General features: G+C 36.1%; 1 protein-coding gene across 1 annotated transcript; it reads left to right on the forward strand.

Moving 5' to 3' along the window:
- The first annotated feature begins 4,913 nt into the window (after positions 1–4,913).
- LOC110899610 (lysophospholipid acyltransferase 1) lies at positions 4,914–11,661 on the forward strand. Its single transcript, XM_022146494.2, has 8 exons — positions 4,914–5,261; positions 6,311–6,366; positions 8,008–8,228; positions 8,703–9,108; positions 9,926–10,011; positions 10,088–10,151; positions 10,257–10,375; positions 11,342–11,661. The coding sequence occupies exons 1-8, from the start codon at positions 4,963–4,965 to the stop codon at positions 11,477–11,479; spliced, it is 1,389 nt and encodes a 462-aa protein (XP_022002186.1). The 5' UTR covers positions 4,914–4,962; the 3' UTR covers positions 11,480–11,661.
- Positions 11,662–16,648: the final 4,987 nt, after the last annotated feature.

Genomic DNA, 16,648 nt, shown 5'->3' on the forward strand with positions numbered 1-16,648 from the left:
CCGGACCGATGAGTAGCGGTTTTTTTATAAGCAATACTCATGGGGTTTGTTGTGGCATCATTTGATTTTTGTAGGTTTAAATGTATCAACTATCTTGTCACATTGATGAACTATAAAGAATGGTAGAATAATCATTTGATTTTTCATTTTTGTTTAAACCATGAGAACCTGTTATTGGCAAACTTACAAGACCAGACCGATAACCTGCTAACCAATGAGACCATATAAAACGTAGCTTGTTGAGGCAGGTGGCCTTCGAGGGGGCTAAAGGTAGAAAATCGGAAATCTTACATCGGCCATGTACAGAAAAGATATTAGGTTTAAAATGGTGGGCTTTTGATGAGAAAAACAAATGGTATTTGTTGGTATAACGAGTCAAATAAGACTCGTGTTAGGAATTCTAGGCAAATCTTACATCAGCCATGGACTAAATAATATAGGTTTAAAGTTGCGAGTGTTTTATATGCAAAACATACAATATTGATTGATACAATGGGTCACGTGACACTCACTCACAAAGAGAAATCAAGATAATATCATTATGTTGAGTATGATTCAATAAAATAAAGAGAATTTGTGTCAAATGACAAAGACAAGTTTGCCACGGACCTTCAAGTTACTTTATGCCAAATTGAGCTTCTAGAAAGAAAGAAAGAAAACAAGTAGCAGAATCTTAAATCTTAAATCCTAAACAAACCATATACGGCAATAATTAAAATGCAAAAGCAAAGCATGAAGTTAGGTGTTTGCATGAGATTCTAAGAAACCAAAAAACTATTGATGTTTTTAGCTTTCTTGTTTGTTGTCGATACGACATGAATCTATGGTCTTTTGTAGTGTTTTTCCTCGATGTGAGCTTCCCGGATGCCTTGTGGAGTACACAAAATGTAACATTATTTATCATAGTTGCGGGAAATGAACCTTGAATTTTTCAACAAGCTGTTGTTTTCGGAACCCAACACAGTCAATAAAGATTTTAATCATAGTGCTTATAAATTAGCAACATTCCAGAAGAATGAACGAATTGAACTTGATTTGTAGAAGAATTTGTGATGGAGGACGAACTGAGCGAACTGAACTTGATTTCCTTGACTTGTATGGGTTATTGAACTGCTCGTGATTTGTGTGAGATATTGAATGGTGCGTGTGGTAATGTGGTGTATTGAACGACTTCTTGTTTAATTTTGGATTACCCGAATAGACCCCCTTTCAATCCCAAGACCCGATCCGTTTATTGTGATTTGGGTTCAGGAATATGTTATTTCGGGTATGGGTTAATTGGGTTCAGGTATAGGTTATTTTGGGTCGGGTTTTGGTTAAAAAAAAAGTCAATCCTAATCTAAACATCGTACATTTATGTAGATTGTTACCTTTTGAATCAATTTAATGTTGAACATGTTGTTAGCGTCCATACTTCCCACAATTCTGGTAAGTTAACAATTCTAAATTCTAAAAGTTATTTTCATCCTATTAACTTTAAATTGTTAACAATACAATGCAACATTGCTATCATACCATGTTTTGTAATACATTTATATACAAAGAGATGCTGGCAAAGAAATTAGAAATAATCTTTTTAGTATGGGTTTATACATTGTTAAAATATGCAAATGCAACACATAAATAATATAGTGCTTAATTCAACTCACCACGATTATTTATAGAAATGCATTGCACTCGAGCGTTGTTGTGCTACCTAATTCTCATTAGTTTGTTAAAATCAGTCGCTAAATTAATAAGTCGAGAACAATTAGAAGGCGAGATTGTTTGATCGTTAACATGTTCAACTTAATTTGTTTTTAGTGTCTGCTTGTGAAAAAAAAAAAAAACCTAGATACCAGGGTCGGACCTATAGTATAAGTAACTCAGGCTTGAGGCTAGGACCTCCAAAAAAAGATTAGAGCCCCAGTTAAAAGTTAATATTAATGCAAACTTATTGTTTTATTTTTGTTTGATTTTATACAAGCAAACCGCTATCTGTTATAGTTGTTTTAGATTTTTGTTTGATTCCAAACATGGATAAAGAAGTATTGTTTATAACACTAAAAGAAGGAAAGAGGACCCCAAAATTTTGTTTCACCTTAGGCCTTCAAAATGATTGGAACGACCCTGCCAGATACATGACCAAAATGTGATACACGAAAGGTTATTTGCATACGGCGTGATTTTTTGCCAACATTAATGTAATAAATTAGGATACGTGAATCAAAACGTACACGACCATGGTCTTATATAGGACATAATTAATATATGATATAATCATAGAAGCATATCACATCAAATACTCACTTTCTATTAAACATATGTCTAAAATTTTGATTAAGACCCGTAACTAATCAACTATAAATACCTAAGAAGAAAATAGTTAAATCCCAGAATACGAAACCTGCCCAATCTGTCGTAAAGCCTGCATTGATAAATACGGGGAGCATGCTGTTCATTGTAAGGAGCTTCGTGGTTTCAAATATCGGCATGACTGGGTGAGGGATGTTTTGGGGGGCATCTTGAGGAAAGCGGGGATTTCTGTCAAGAAGGAGGCCCCTGTGAATTTCCTCACAGATCCCATGGAAGGGAGATCTACATTGAGACCAGCGGATCTGCTCGTCTTTGGCTGGGCGGGAGGGAAACATGCTTGTGTGGATCTCACAGAAGTCTCCCCCTTAGCTGGTTTAAAGGAAAGCGAGTTTGTAGTGGGACAAGCTATAAGGAAAGCGGAATCAAAAAAGGTGGATAAGCACGCTAAAGCATGTGCTGATAACCAACATGCATTTGTTCCCTTCGCCTTCGACACCTTTGGCTCTCTAGCTCCAGAAGCTATCCGTTTGTTGACTAGGGTCCAAAAGGTTGTCCACAGTAGTTGCTCATCATCAACAGGGGGGCAGGGATTTGTCTTTAATAGGCTAGGGTTTGCTATTCAGAAAGGGGTAGCGGCGCAGCTTGTTGCTCGCTTACCTGCGATATTGATGTAACTCGGTCAATTCTTTATTAATAAATTCTGTTTTATGGTTTATTAAAGATATATATATGTCTATTACCTTTTAGTTGATTTAATGGTTTATTAAAGATATATGTATAAAAGATATAATAACAGAGGAAGGGATAAAAGAAGAGGCTATCACTGCTTGACCCAGAGATCAAAATAATTTAGGGTGACATGGGAAGAATGGAGAGATTTTGGTTGGAATATGTAATGAAATTAGTGTTGTTCATGTGCCGATCCAGGCCAAGCACGGAAGCTTGATTATAAACTGAGTTGGCTTGGTTCGGCTCAAATTTGAAACCGAGATGAAAATCTAAACTCGGGCTCGGTTTAGTTTGGCTCGATTTTAAAAAGAAAAATTAATACATAGTTCCTAAAATTTAGTAGTCTAAATATTATTCAATACTTCAAACGAACATATCCAAAATAAGTTCAAACTAATACATTACAAGTCAAAATCGAGTTCAACAACACAATCTAAGTTTTAAATTTCAACGAAACACAATATTAGTTTATAAGCATGATAATCAACCTTCAAATATACCATAGATATCAAATTACAGGCCTAAATACATGTAAATAATAATCAATTTTTTTTTTTTTGTAATATACTATAATGTATATAAAAACAAAATATATTATAAGTGAAATAATCCGAGCTAAGCCAAACCGAGTTACCAAACGAGCCAAACCAAGCCAATTTGGCTCATTACGAGCCGAGCCGAGCTAGGCTCACTTTCTAACCGAGCCCATATCGAGCAAGTTTTCTCCGAGCTAAATCCAAGCGAGCTTCGAGCAAGCTGCGAGCTTTTTGGACAATCCTGAATCCTGAATGAAAGTCATGTTTTATTTTTTCTTTTTTAAATTCTGTATGATGTATTCAAAGTCCAGCTTCTAGCTAGAAATATGTGGCTTTAACAGTGGTTAATAAAGTTGGGCTCCGTTTGCTATTAAAAAAATTGATAAAAAAAGATAAAATATCGTGAAAGTAAATATCTAATCTCGTCACACCCAAGGGACATGACGTGGTTGGAAGGTGCTCTTTCTCTATTCAAGAGGTCAGGTATATAGATATATGAGTATTTAAGAGTATGTTAATCTAAATCAATCGAAGATTCCTTATAACTCCGGTCCCAAAGCAGGTGTATGGGCAGAGGCGTCTCTAAGAATTCATGTACCCTGTTCCAGCTCGAAAAATGTGCCCTACCGTAATATTTCATTGTTATATATTTTTTTTAAATCAAAATAGTATTGTGCTCAATAAACCTAATACCAAATGAGCTAAATTCTAAACCATAAAAAATGATTTGTAAATGGGCCATTATTTGAATAGTTATGTGTTTACTATCTAAATAAAATTTAACATATATATGTAGGATTTTTTTTACAAATCACATGCCCCTCGAAATCACGATCTCTTTCGCACACCATCATAGCTGCTACTGTGTAGGAGATTCAAAAAGTAGATGTGTTTCGGTCTTTGCTAAAGGTGTTCGGGCAGAAAATGGTTTTGAAATCTAAGTGTTTGAAAATAGAGGGGATCACAAAACTTGCTCCTCCTAGGCTAGGCAGGTTTTCACTCACTCTACCACGTATCCGCCCGCATTAAGGGTTCCCATTTGGTAGTTTGGTTGCTTGGGCTTTGGTTTTTCTTTTGATGTAATTTGGTTTCTCTATGTTTCATAGTGTTTTTAGTTTCTAGCTAGTTTTGTTAGTGAAATAAATTGTTTTTTTTTGTGACGTTAAAAAATATATGTATAATCTTGACTTTTGACCACCTCAACTTTTATGGAAGCTTCATAAACCACCAACTTCCAAAACCCTACTCTTATCGGCTGCGTCCTAAACCAATCACATCCATCCACGTGTCACAACACGTCAACCTTCTCCGGGCCCACTCCAACGTCCACCGTTCCCAATTTAAACCCTCGTTTCACCGGAACCAAATCTCAAACGGACTTACCGTGTGAACCAAGCAACCAATGGATATGGAATCAACGGCGGCGGCGATCGGAGTATCCGTACCGGTGCTCCGGTTCCTCCTATGCTTCATCGCCACTATTCCGACCGGATTCTTCCACCGGTTCGTTCCCGGCGGCGCCACCGGAAAACACCTCTACGCTGCTGTCACCGGAGTTGTGTTGTCGTACTTATCGTTCGGTTTCTCGTCGAATCTGCACTTTCTGGTGCCGATGCTCGTCGGTTATGTGTCAATGGTGGTGTATCGGAAGCGGTGTGGAGTGATTACGTTTGTGTTAGCTTTTGGATACCTTATTGGATGGTATGATATTGTTGTTTTGTTGTTTGATACTTTGATTTGAGGTTTTGAAGTTGTTTTGAGTAATTAGGGTTTAGATTCGTGTTGTGTATGATATTGTTGTTTGATTGTTTAATTTGAAATTGTGATATATGGCAATTCCTGACCTGTTTATGACTTGTTAAGACACAATAAGACCTGTTTAAGTGTACACCATTTAATTTTGTACTTTATTAATAATAATCAAAATTAGGAGGCTAGGCTCCATGATTTCTTATTCATCGTAATAAAACATACAACTGTGTTATAAACATGAGGTATACAGTAGTTAAACGAGTAGTATTCATGTTTGATACTTGTTAAACACGATAAGACATATTTTGCCAGCCTTAGATATAGTTTGGAGTAGTTAGGGTTAAGTTTCTGTTTTATTGTAACTGGGAATTTGTGTATTATGCTATTTGGATTGATTAGATTTGTGTTGTGTTGAATTGCTGCTTGTGATTTGTACTACTGAATTAGTTATCTTGTGAAATTGCACGGTTGTAAAAATCCCGACTAGTCTCCGATTAGTCGCCGATTAATCACTAATCGGAGGTTCACCGATTAATGTCCAATTAATCGCTAGGCGGTCAATGGCGGTCCTATTCTGGCCAAGTTTTGGCCGGATCCCGGCCAAATTTTGACCAAACCATATAAATTCCCGTTAATTACTTTAAAAGATTGGTCAATGAGGGGTTAAAACATGTTTACTCTAAAAAACTACATATAAAAATGTGTGTGTGTGTATATAACTAAAAATTACATATAAAAATCCTGATCTGATTAATTCCGATTAATCCCTGTTAATCCCGATTAATCGCTAGTCGGTACCCCACTGATTGACTAGCGCCTAGCGATTCTTACAACACTGTGAAATTGTGTAAAATCGAACGATTTTTTGCTTGTTTTCCTGTTTTAGAATTCAATATATAAATACTAATTTCTCTATTTTAGCTAGAGAAGATAAGGTTAATTGTTCGAAAACTGGATTGGAAGGATTAATAAGTGTTAATTATTTGAAAAACTTGTAGCCATGTGTACTACATGAGTGGAGATGCATGGAAGGAAGGGGGTATTGATGCTACTGGTAAGGCCTCTCTTAAGTCTCCACCTTTTCATTTACTACAACATATTTCCATCAAAATAAAAGAAGAAAATAAACACAACTTATAATGTAAAAATATGGATTGTCTCCTTTACAGAATATTAGTTGAAATTATATAGACAAATTTAGTTACAGCTGAGATGCAAAATTAAGAAAAATCATATAGTGTTGTTTTGTGCTGTGAACACAAACATCATTAAATTTTGTCTGTTTTTTAACACCGGAGAATTTGTTATGGTAGTGCATACACTGGTAGGAAAACGTAGATTCGCCCTTAAATCACGTTAGGTGTAGCTTGTACTTCATGAGTTGAGTAATTCATTAGCTTGCATTGATGGCCAACCATAGAACCTAACTTTCCATAAATTTAGTAGAAAGTGGTTGGAAGGTGGATACAGTATAAATGAAAGTTTTAAATGACATCTTAAACCTTTCAACATTGAAAGTATGAAAATAGAAAAAAATGAGAAATGGTATTTAGTAGGTGAGAATTTTACTGATTGTTAGTTTTTACTTTTAGGACACTACATAAGTTTATTTAAGATATAAGGGTATGTTTGGCATGGAGCTTTTAGGAGCTTCTAGCTTTAAGCTTTTAAGAAAAAGCTCCTACTCAATAAAAAGCCTTGTTTGGTTGAAGGAGCTTGAATCTTTTAGGTTAGGAGCTTGAAGCTTTTGGTTGAACACTCCTACTAGTAGCGTTTAGAAGGAGCTACAAGCTTTTAGAGAAAAAATGACTATCTTAACCTCTAAAGATAATGAAATTTTTAATGCACAAACTTTTAAAATTTTTAGTTATGTACATTTTGGTCATTTTATACATTTTATTCAAATCTCCAGCTACTCTGCCAAACACCAATTATATCTAAAAAGCTACAGCTACCAGCTTCCAGCCACCAGCTACCAGCTTCCAGCCACCAGACACCAGCCACCAGCTACTTTTGCCAAACATACCCATAATGGCGTTTATGTTAGCATAAGAAAATAGTAAAACATTTTGCACAATGCTGAATTTATTGCAATTTTTACTTGCAAATATAAAAAATAATAAGTCGTATGCGAAGATTTATACAATCATATCTATTCTATCACTTTAAGGTATGTTATATTGAATATAAATATCAGAGTCTGTTTGTTAACCTGTAATATGTAATTCTATACGAGTCAATTTTTGTATGAATACTGACTCTATATAGAAGAGGTGGTAGATATATATATATTTTTTTTAAGAAATGGTTATATTAGGATACTTATTTAAAGGAGGCATACATAATTACATACAACATTAAGAGATATTGTGAAAAAAAATTAAACTACTAATTGGAAAATCAAATTCTCACAAATCCCAAATAAGTCATCATATCTGAGAATCACCCTCAAACAAACCATTATATGATTTATACATGTCTCATTTATTTTTCTCACTAAGTGCTGTTTCTTATTAGACTAATGGTCTGTATGTGGACACTTCTTCTGTATATACATGCATTGTGAATTGTGATTAAATTGCACTTCTGATAATCATATTATGTTTGCTACCTTATTTTTTATAATCTTCACGTCATTAACCTGTTCGATTCAACGGTAATTACTAATTACACTGAATTTTATTTCATCGTATAGGAGCTCTTATGGTGTTAACATTGAAAGTGATTTCATGCGCCATTAATTACAATGATGGGCTACTAAAAGAGGAAGATCTCCGTGATTCCCAAAAGAAAAACCGGTTGCTTAAGCTACCTTCTTTAATAGAGTACATGGGATATTGTCTCTGTTGTGCAAGTCACTTTGCAGGCCCGGTTTACGAAATGAAGGATTACTTAGATTGGACAGAAGGGAAGGGGGTGCGTAGCGTCAGTTTTTATTTTTTATTGAGTTAACTGCCATTTCCCTCCCTGTAGTGTGTCCCATTATGCCAGTCCTGGCCAAATTTCAAATTTGTACCATTTCTGTCCCTGACATTCTCGAAACATCCCAGTTACGTCCAAAAAACTAACGTCTGTTAAAAACTTACCGTTTACAATGAAGGGTAAAACCGTCATTTTCCTTTAATAGGGTTTAAGAAAAAAAATAATAAGAAAAATGGCGTTTTTCACTTCATTAAACGACAGTTTTTAATAGTCGTTAAGTTTTTGGACGGACACATGTTTCCAGAATGTCAGGGACGAAAATGGTACAAATTTGAAATTTGGTCTGTACCGACATAATTGGACAAACCACAGGGATGAAAATGACAGTTAACTCTTGTTTATTATTTATTTTTCTCGTTATTTTAGCTTAAGTTTTTACTGACCGATCTTTTATAATCCTTCATCCAGATATGGAGCAAGTCCGAGAAAGGTTCGCCGTCACCATTCAGGGCAACCATTAGAGCTCTTGTTCAAGCGGGTTTTTGTATGGGTTTATACTTATATTTGGTACCCCATTATCCACTATCGAAATTCACTGACCCGGTATACAAAGAGTGGGGATTCTGGAAACGACTTAGCTACCAGTACATGGCGGGCCTTACGGCCCGTTGGAAGTATTATTTTATATGGTCCATATCGGAAGCTGCTATTATTATTTCTGGCTTGGGCTTTAGTGGATGGACTGATTCTTCTCCACCCAAGGCCCGATGGGACCACGCCAAAAATGTTGATATATTGGGTCTTGAGTTTGCTAGGAGCGCTGTAGAGATACCGCTCGTGTGGAATATACAAGTCAGCACGTGGCTTCGTCATTGTAAGTCTTTGTTCCCTCATGTGTGTTATGTCAGTGGTGGAATGGTTCTAAATGGTTCTGCCAGGTTGGTAGGGGTGTTCATAAAGCTCGCAGCTCGCTCGAAAAAAGCTCGATTGTAAGCAAGCCGAGCCCGAGCTAGGCCTGGCCTGGCTTGGCTCACGAGCTGGCTCGAATTATATTATTTTATAGAGATTAATTTTAAGTGTCTTAAAAAAGAATTGTGGGAGGGGGATGAAATGTGAACATTTTAAGTTTAATTAATCAGTAACATATAAATATATGGGAAAATAAACAAAAATTATACATATAAAACTTTTAATATGCCTTTCAGTCTTTAAAATATTAGAAAATTAAAAACAATACATATAAATATATGTGTAAATTCTATTTATTTGTTTTGCTTTTTATGTTATCAATATTTGTAAAAAAAATATAAAAATTAACTAGCTGGCTCGAACATTTTACGAGCCGAGCTCGAGCTCGATTTTTCAGCTCGACAAAATAAACGGGCCAAGCCGAGCTGGCTCGTTTAAGTTCGAGCTCGAGCTCGAGCTCAACCTGGCTCGGCTCGATTACAGCCTACAGGTCGGGCCGACACAGAAACCCTTCTTTTATATATTTCTTTCAAGTTTTTAATCATATAAAAAATATGCACCTTTCAACTCATTTCTTTGTTAGCTATTTTCTGTTTAACTCGTTTGGGATAAATTTATACAACCCAAGATCGACTCATACATAAGTATATTATAGGTCGAATTTGCCACCTGTAGTTATGTTGCTAGTTTCTTTATTGCCTAACACCTGTACGTATCCTTAGATGTTTACGACAGACTTGTTCCAAAGGGGAAGAAGGCTGGTTTCTTCCAGTTGCTTGCAACACAAACCGTTAGTGCTGTTTGGCATGTAAGTTCCCACGTTTAGTGTTTTTCCGAAACCTTGATTCTTCAGGAATTTAACAGATATAAATCTATGATAACAGGGGTTGTATCCGGGGTACATCATATTCTTCGTTCAATCAGCTTTGATGATTGCTGGTTCAAGAGGTAATAAAGTTGGCCTACTCTTTTTATAAACTATTGTATTGCTTATTGCTATGTTTAATCTATAATTTGCAGTCACACCTTATTGTTTTTGTTTGTCGTGTGCAGCCATTTACAGATGGCAACAATCCGTTCCGCCAAATTTGGGGTTGCTTAAGAAGTTATTTATGCTTGTGAACTTTGCTTATACAGTTCTCGTTTTGAGCTACTCCTGCGTCGGTTTCATGGTTAGTGTCGTGCTGGTTGTTTCTTCTTCTCTTATTTCAAACTGAAAGAAAAAGTAGTTTGACTTTTGAATTGACTTTTCTTTTTAAAGAGTAAATACACGGATAGTCGGATAATCCCTTGTGATTTACCAAAATTTTGGATTTGGTCCCTAGCTTTCTAAAAGTACACAGGTGGTCCTTGTGGTTTGCACTTTTTAAGGCATTTAGTCCCCAGATTTTTCCAAAAGTACATGGATGGTCCCCAGGGGCGGACCCACATTGGTGCCACCGGGGTCCCCGGACCCCAATCTTTTTTAAAAAAATAGTAGATTCGGTATATTAAATTGTATATGGACCCCATAAATACAATTAGGTGGACACCATAAAGATAAAAAGAAAGTTGGTGTAGTGGTAAATCTCCTTCTTTTCCACCAAGAGGTCATGGGTTCAATCCTTGATAAGCCCATTTTTCTTATTTTTTTTAAAAATCTAGTTCAAACCTCACTTTAACTCGACCCGAACGAGGACCGACCCGAAAATGGACCCCATTGAAATAAAATCCTGGGTCCGCCACTGATGGTCCCTGTGGTTTGCACTTTGTAACGCGTTTAGTCCATAACTTCCACATGCTAAAACATTTAGATTTGCTGGTTGGGGACTAAATGCGTTACAAAGTGCAAACCACATGGACCATCCGTGTACTTTTGGAAAGCTAGGGACCAATCCAAAAATTTTGTAAACCACAGGGACCATCGGTGTACTTTACATTTTTTTAAACTTGACTTATAAAAAACACCTTGTGTGTCTAAGAAAACGCAGATAATCATTTTTTAGATGGTTTGAGAAACACTATTTTGTAGACGTCTTATTGATTTAATAATCTTCTCCAAAATCACAACCCCAAGCACCCTCCTAGAGTAGATCTTTTAATACATATTTAATTTTTTGTTTTTTGTTTTTGTTTTTTTTTTTTTTTTTTTGCATCAGGTATTAAGCCTCCATGAGACACTAACATCATACGGGAGTGTATACTACATTGGAACTATTATTCCTGTCGTACTGATCCTTCTTGGTAACGTTATCAAAACAAAGCCAGCTAGATCGAAAGCCCGAAAAGAACAGTGAGAAAAAACCACCATTTTATGACAGGTCTGTTTGTATCAGCTTATTTAAATTGTTCACTTAGCTGTCGTTTTCATGTGTTCTTCATATCTTGTAATGTACTATATAATTATCTGATACGAGGTAGAATTTGTTTGTATGGATGGAATAGAATGAAATACACACATATCGATAACTTTTGGCCATCTTTGGTAAATCGAGCTAATTAAGCGGTATGTTGGGTCTAAGCGTCTCATAACAAGAGATTTTTCTAGCTACCTGTGCGCGACACCCAAAATTTGAGTTAATGTGATAAGTTCAATAGAGTAAATAGATATTTTTCACCTAAGACACGTTTGTCTCTCCTATAGTAAATAATTAGTAGTTGTACTGTCGGAGATGAGGTCGCGAGCTCGAACTAGAACTAAGGTTTCTTTTTTTTTTTTTTTGTTTTTTTTATTTATGAAAAGGAAAAGACGTAGAATTGAATGATTTAAAGATGAGGTCACGAGCTCTAATTTTTCTTGTAAGGTTTCATAGTGGCTCACTCTCTAGGACTTAACAAGGAATTTTGAATTTCAATCTATAGTCGCACAAAAGAGAAACGGGCATACACGTTAATCTTGTAATAAATAAAATGAGTTGCATTAATATGGGTTTAAATGGACAACAAAAACTATCATTTCATTTCATACACATGGTTCGTAACTGCCCCTTGGTCATGAAGTGTGTGCGCCATCAAAATGTCTATTTTTTCACCCAACGGAATGGAACCGTGCCTAAGTGTCCATTTTATGTAAATGGACACTTATACAAACATGGATACTATTTAATCGACGGGATCTACCCTACTTGGTTAATGTTTGTGAAAGCCTTTCCATATCTGACCGATCCGAATAAAAAGAAGTTCAAGAAGTTGCAAAAAAAATGTGGAGCGTGCTTTCGGTATTCTAAAGGGAAAATGCGGCATACTTAGGTGACCCATGAGGGCTATAAGACAAGTTTCTGAGCATGGCGTATGCGTGCATTTAGGGCGACGGAAATGAGATATCACCGGTCGACATAACGCAGCATTCGGTCGAGCCTGTTTATGAGGATAATGTCCTTGTCGAGTTGATCGATGAAAATACAGATTTTCGACTTGATCTCGTGGAACATCTTGCAAGCTAAAGATCTATTCTACCTCCTTGAGTGGGACAAGGAATAGTTTAATTTTATACCCATGTATTTTCTTATTTCTATTTTGATATTTTTTTTAATTTGAATTATGTATTTTTTTTTATTTAAAATTAGGGGTGCAAATGATACTTGTGGCTCGTGAGCTACTCGAGGAAAAGCACAAAATGAACCGAGCCTTATCGAGCCAATTTTAAGCCTAAATAAAACTCATTTATTTAATAACATTTACCCTAAAAATAAGCTTGTTTAGTAAACGAGCCATAGCTTCACTTTTCGAGCTCGCGAGCCTAAACGAGTCTATTCTTTATATTATTTTTATTTAATATATTAATTAATAGATAATAAACGAGCCGAGAAACTACCCACGAGCCGAGCTCGAGCTTGAGAAACTACCCACGAGCCGAGCTCGGGCTCGGCTCGTTCGCACCCCTATTTAAAATCAATGTTTAGTTATTTTTTGGTGTTTAATTGTTTTATTTATATTTTGTTTAAAAAGTTATAGGGTAGTTGAGAGTAGGGGTGTGCATGGTTCGGTTTTGAGTAGTAACCGAAACCGAAATGATCGTTTTTTACATTTTCTTAACCGATCAGTTTTTGTTATTTCGGTTTCGGGTAATTCGGTTATTGTTCGGTTATAGTTAAATAACCGGGTTGTTTTTTTTCTTGTTTCTATCTTCTTCTGTTGTGTGTGTTGTCGTTGAGAAGGTGCGAGTCATGCAAATAAAAAAAAAACTAATAGCACACATGGAAGTAATAAGGATTTACATTAACGATTAAACCATAAACAAACCTATGGAAGTAACAAGGATTTCCATTAACGATTAAACCATAAACAAAACACAACCATAACTGTTAGCAAAATAGCAACTAATTGGCCGAGCAATACAAAAAGTGGCTACGTTTTTTTATCCATGTGTCGGTTGTAAGAGATACACTTTGATCTCTTAAAACTTGTTTTAGTTTCTCTCTCTTCTTCGTATATCGACAAACAAACCCTGGCAATTGTCCATCTAGAAGGAAAGTTAAACATCGGATAACTCCCATACAAATTCTACATCCCTCATCATCAACTATACACGGCGATTATCTTTTATGCACATACGAGCAAGAAATATTCTATATTTTTCTTGCTTTATATTTTTCTTGGCTAAAAGAATGAGAAGCCAAGCTACCACCGGCTTTCCCGAACTTTTAGGATTAAAGCCTATTTTAGATTGTTTTAAATCTACCTTCCTATAAAGTGATGACTTGAGGCATACTCTCAACAAATGATACCGCAAGGAACTTGTACCATTTGTTTTGGAACCGGCTGCCATCAGGCCCGGTTATTGGGCTGGGCAGCCCGGGCGAAAGCTGAGGCCCAAAACTAAAAAGGGCCCGAAATTTTAAATTTTTGTTTACTATTAATATGTAAAATTGGGGCCTGGTTTTGTAATATATAAGCGAGTCTTCAAGCTCAGTTTTGTTCTCGAGGGTTGTGTGTTCGATTCTTAGCATTGCCATTATTTTTTTTTTACCTTTGTTTTTTATTTTTTGTAGCCGGCCTGTTAAGTTTTGACTTTTGGTATTTATTTCCATGTTTCATAAATTTTGGTTTGTGATGCATCTTTTTAGATTCTATTTTTTACACATTAAATTTAAGTTAGGAGAGTCGCACGATTCGCTTAAGTAAGTTCAATCATTTTGCTGAACTACTTTTATTTTGTTTATTTTATAAAAATAGTAACCGTATTGTAGTTTTTTGATGCATAACTAATGAATTTAAAATATAAGGAGTGGGCCCATTTTTGTCTCGCCCGAGGCCCAAAATATTTTTATCACTTTCGGAGACGGCCTTTAAATAATAAGAACATTTTGCATCCCACATAAATGATCTTTTACTACCACCTTCATTTTTCTTTTGCTCCACGTTTTGCTCATCAGCGCTAGTGACCGGTTCGTTCAGTGTTTCTTTATCTACTTCAATAACTATCTACATCAATAATTGGTCACGCTATTCGATTCTATTAGCCTAAAAGTTCAAGGAAGGCGGAGGTATCTTGGCTTCTCATTCTTTTAGACAAGAAAAATGTAGAATCTTTCTTGCTCGTGTGTGCATAAAAGATAATCGTCCACTTAGTATGGTTGCTGATGAGGGATTTAGAGAATTGTTATTGGATTTAAATTTTATGTTTAAGTTTCCTTCTATATGGGCAATTGCTTGGGTTTGTTTGTCGGTGTACAAAGAAGAGAGAAACAAACTAAGAGTTTTAAGAGATCAATCTGTATCTCTTATAACGGACACAAGAACATCCGTTCAAAACTTTAATTGCAATGAAACAAAAAGCTATAAAATCCAACAAACGAATCCAAGAAAACAATAAACTTCATAAAACTAACGAAAGAATACGCATAATTTGGTAATCTACTCGTCCTCGGACATTTGCTCCTGCTCTTGAACTTCCTCCTGCTCTTGAACTTCTTCCTCCGCTTCATCATCCGCTTCTCCCTCTCCTTCCGAGGTGTCATCATTCTTTTCCCTTGCGGGGAACGTGCATCTACATCGATTATGCCCCTTACGTTTGCAATTGCCACACTCCCGTCTCTTTTTCCCAGATTGGCTTATCGCAATTTCACGCTTAGACTTCATTCTTTTAGGCTTGCCCATACCTTTAAATCTAGTTCCAACCGGTACACGAACAGTTACAGACGCTGGTTGGATGTTACCAATTATTTCGGCAAACCTGTAACTCCGACTCTTTGGGGGTGCGTTTAACACTGCCTCATCAGCCTTCGATTGATACTAGACAACATGATCCCTAAAAGCGCACAACACATCGAAGTTAGTGACCAACCTGTTAATAACAGATTCCGCTGACTGTGTTATCTCACGTACAACCCGATTAACTTGATGGTACTGATCATCGCCTTCATTAATACCTAATATCGCTCCAGGAGCACTATTAGGAACATCTTCCCTGGTCCACCGTCGTAATATATACCTTTTAGGGAACTGCCTAATATCAAGAAACCGTAGAACGCAAAAAATGTGCGCGCACAACAGCCCAAACTGTTCATACCTATTGCACACACAACTCATAGTCATATCTTGCTCCCGCATCATAACCTAATACATCAAAAAACTGCCAAAAAAAGCAGAAAAAATATATACTCAGTTCAATCTATGAAATAAAACACCATGAAAACATAAGTTTAAAAACCAACAATTGTTACATTCCCTAGTCACCTTAAAAAAATGTCGTACACGGTTGAGAAAAGTTCTTCACAAAATTATCCTCTCTTTGTTCCCAACTTCCAATACCACAATTGTGAATAGCTCTCTTTATTCCAAGTTGCACATCAAAAAAATGTTCGTGTGTATATGTTTGCCGGTTGTTCTTCTAAAACAAATTCTCTTGCCCAAATGTCGGGTTTCGTGTGTCTGGTATCATGTTCGTTCTTCCTATGCTCGTGTCTTTGGGCTTCGATTGCAGAGTCAAAATGCCCTATGAATTCCACAAGCGTACAGTCCAGGTTGCAAAACTGCCCAAAAAAATGGTTCTCACTTTCCGAACGTGAGGAAATGCGCATCGGCCCAGACATGTGCTCATCACGATAGTATGCGGGTATCCATGAATCCCTAATCTGATAAATTGACTCTAACCATTAATGATTCGCCAAATCAAAGTCAGTCAATATAACACCCCATTCGGATTCAAACTGGTCAGGGAGTAATGCATCGGTCCAACAAATGGCACACAACCTTTTCTTAAAATCGGTTCCATTATATAGGGGAGCGCCAACCTAAGAAACACGAAACAACATTAACAAAAATTAAATATCAAACCAACAGGATAAAACATTATATAAAAGTAAAACCACATCGCTAAACAACATTTCCTATTTTTACAATATAAAACCACAATCAGAAATTAATCAAAAAACCAAAAACGTCGTATTCAGCTATAAAATCCAACAAATGAATTCATTCAAACAATAAACGTCGTAAACCTAAAGAAACAAAGCTCAAATACG

Source organism: Helianthus annuus, chromosome 13, assembly GCF_002127325.2.
Source record: "Helianthus annuus cultivar XRQ/B chromosome 13, HanXRQr2.0-SUNRISE, whole genome shotgun sequence".
Taxonomy (NCBI): domain Eukaryota; kingdom Viridiplantae; phylum Streptophyta; class Magnoliopsida; order Asterales; family Asteraceae; genus Helianthus; species Helianthus annuus.

Excerpts from the sequence above, each read along its gene's own strand:
- LOC110899610 (XM_022146494.2), top strand. The coding sequence starts at position 4,963 with ATGGATATGGAATCAACGGCGGCGGCGATCGGAGTATCCGTACCGGTG. Across the intron at positions 9,109-9,925 it reads CAGCACGTGGCTTCGTCATT|ATGTTTACGACAGACTTGTT; the intron begins GTAAGTCTTTGT and ends ACGTATCCTTAG. Across the intron at positions 10,152-10,256 it reads GATGATTGCTGGTTCAAGAG|CCATTTACAGATGGCAACAA; the intron begins GTAATAAAGTTG and ends TGTCGTGTGCAG.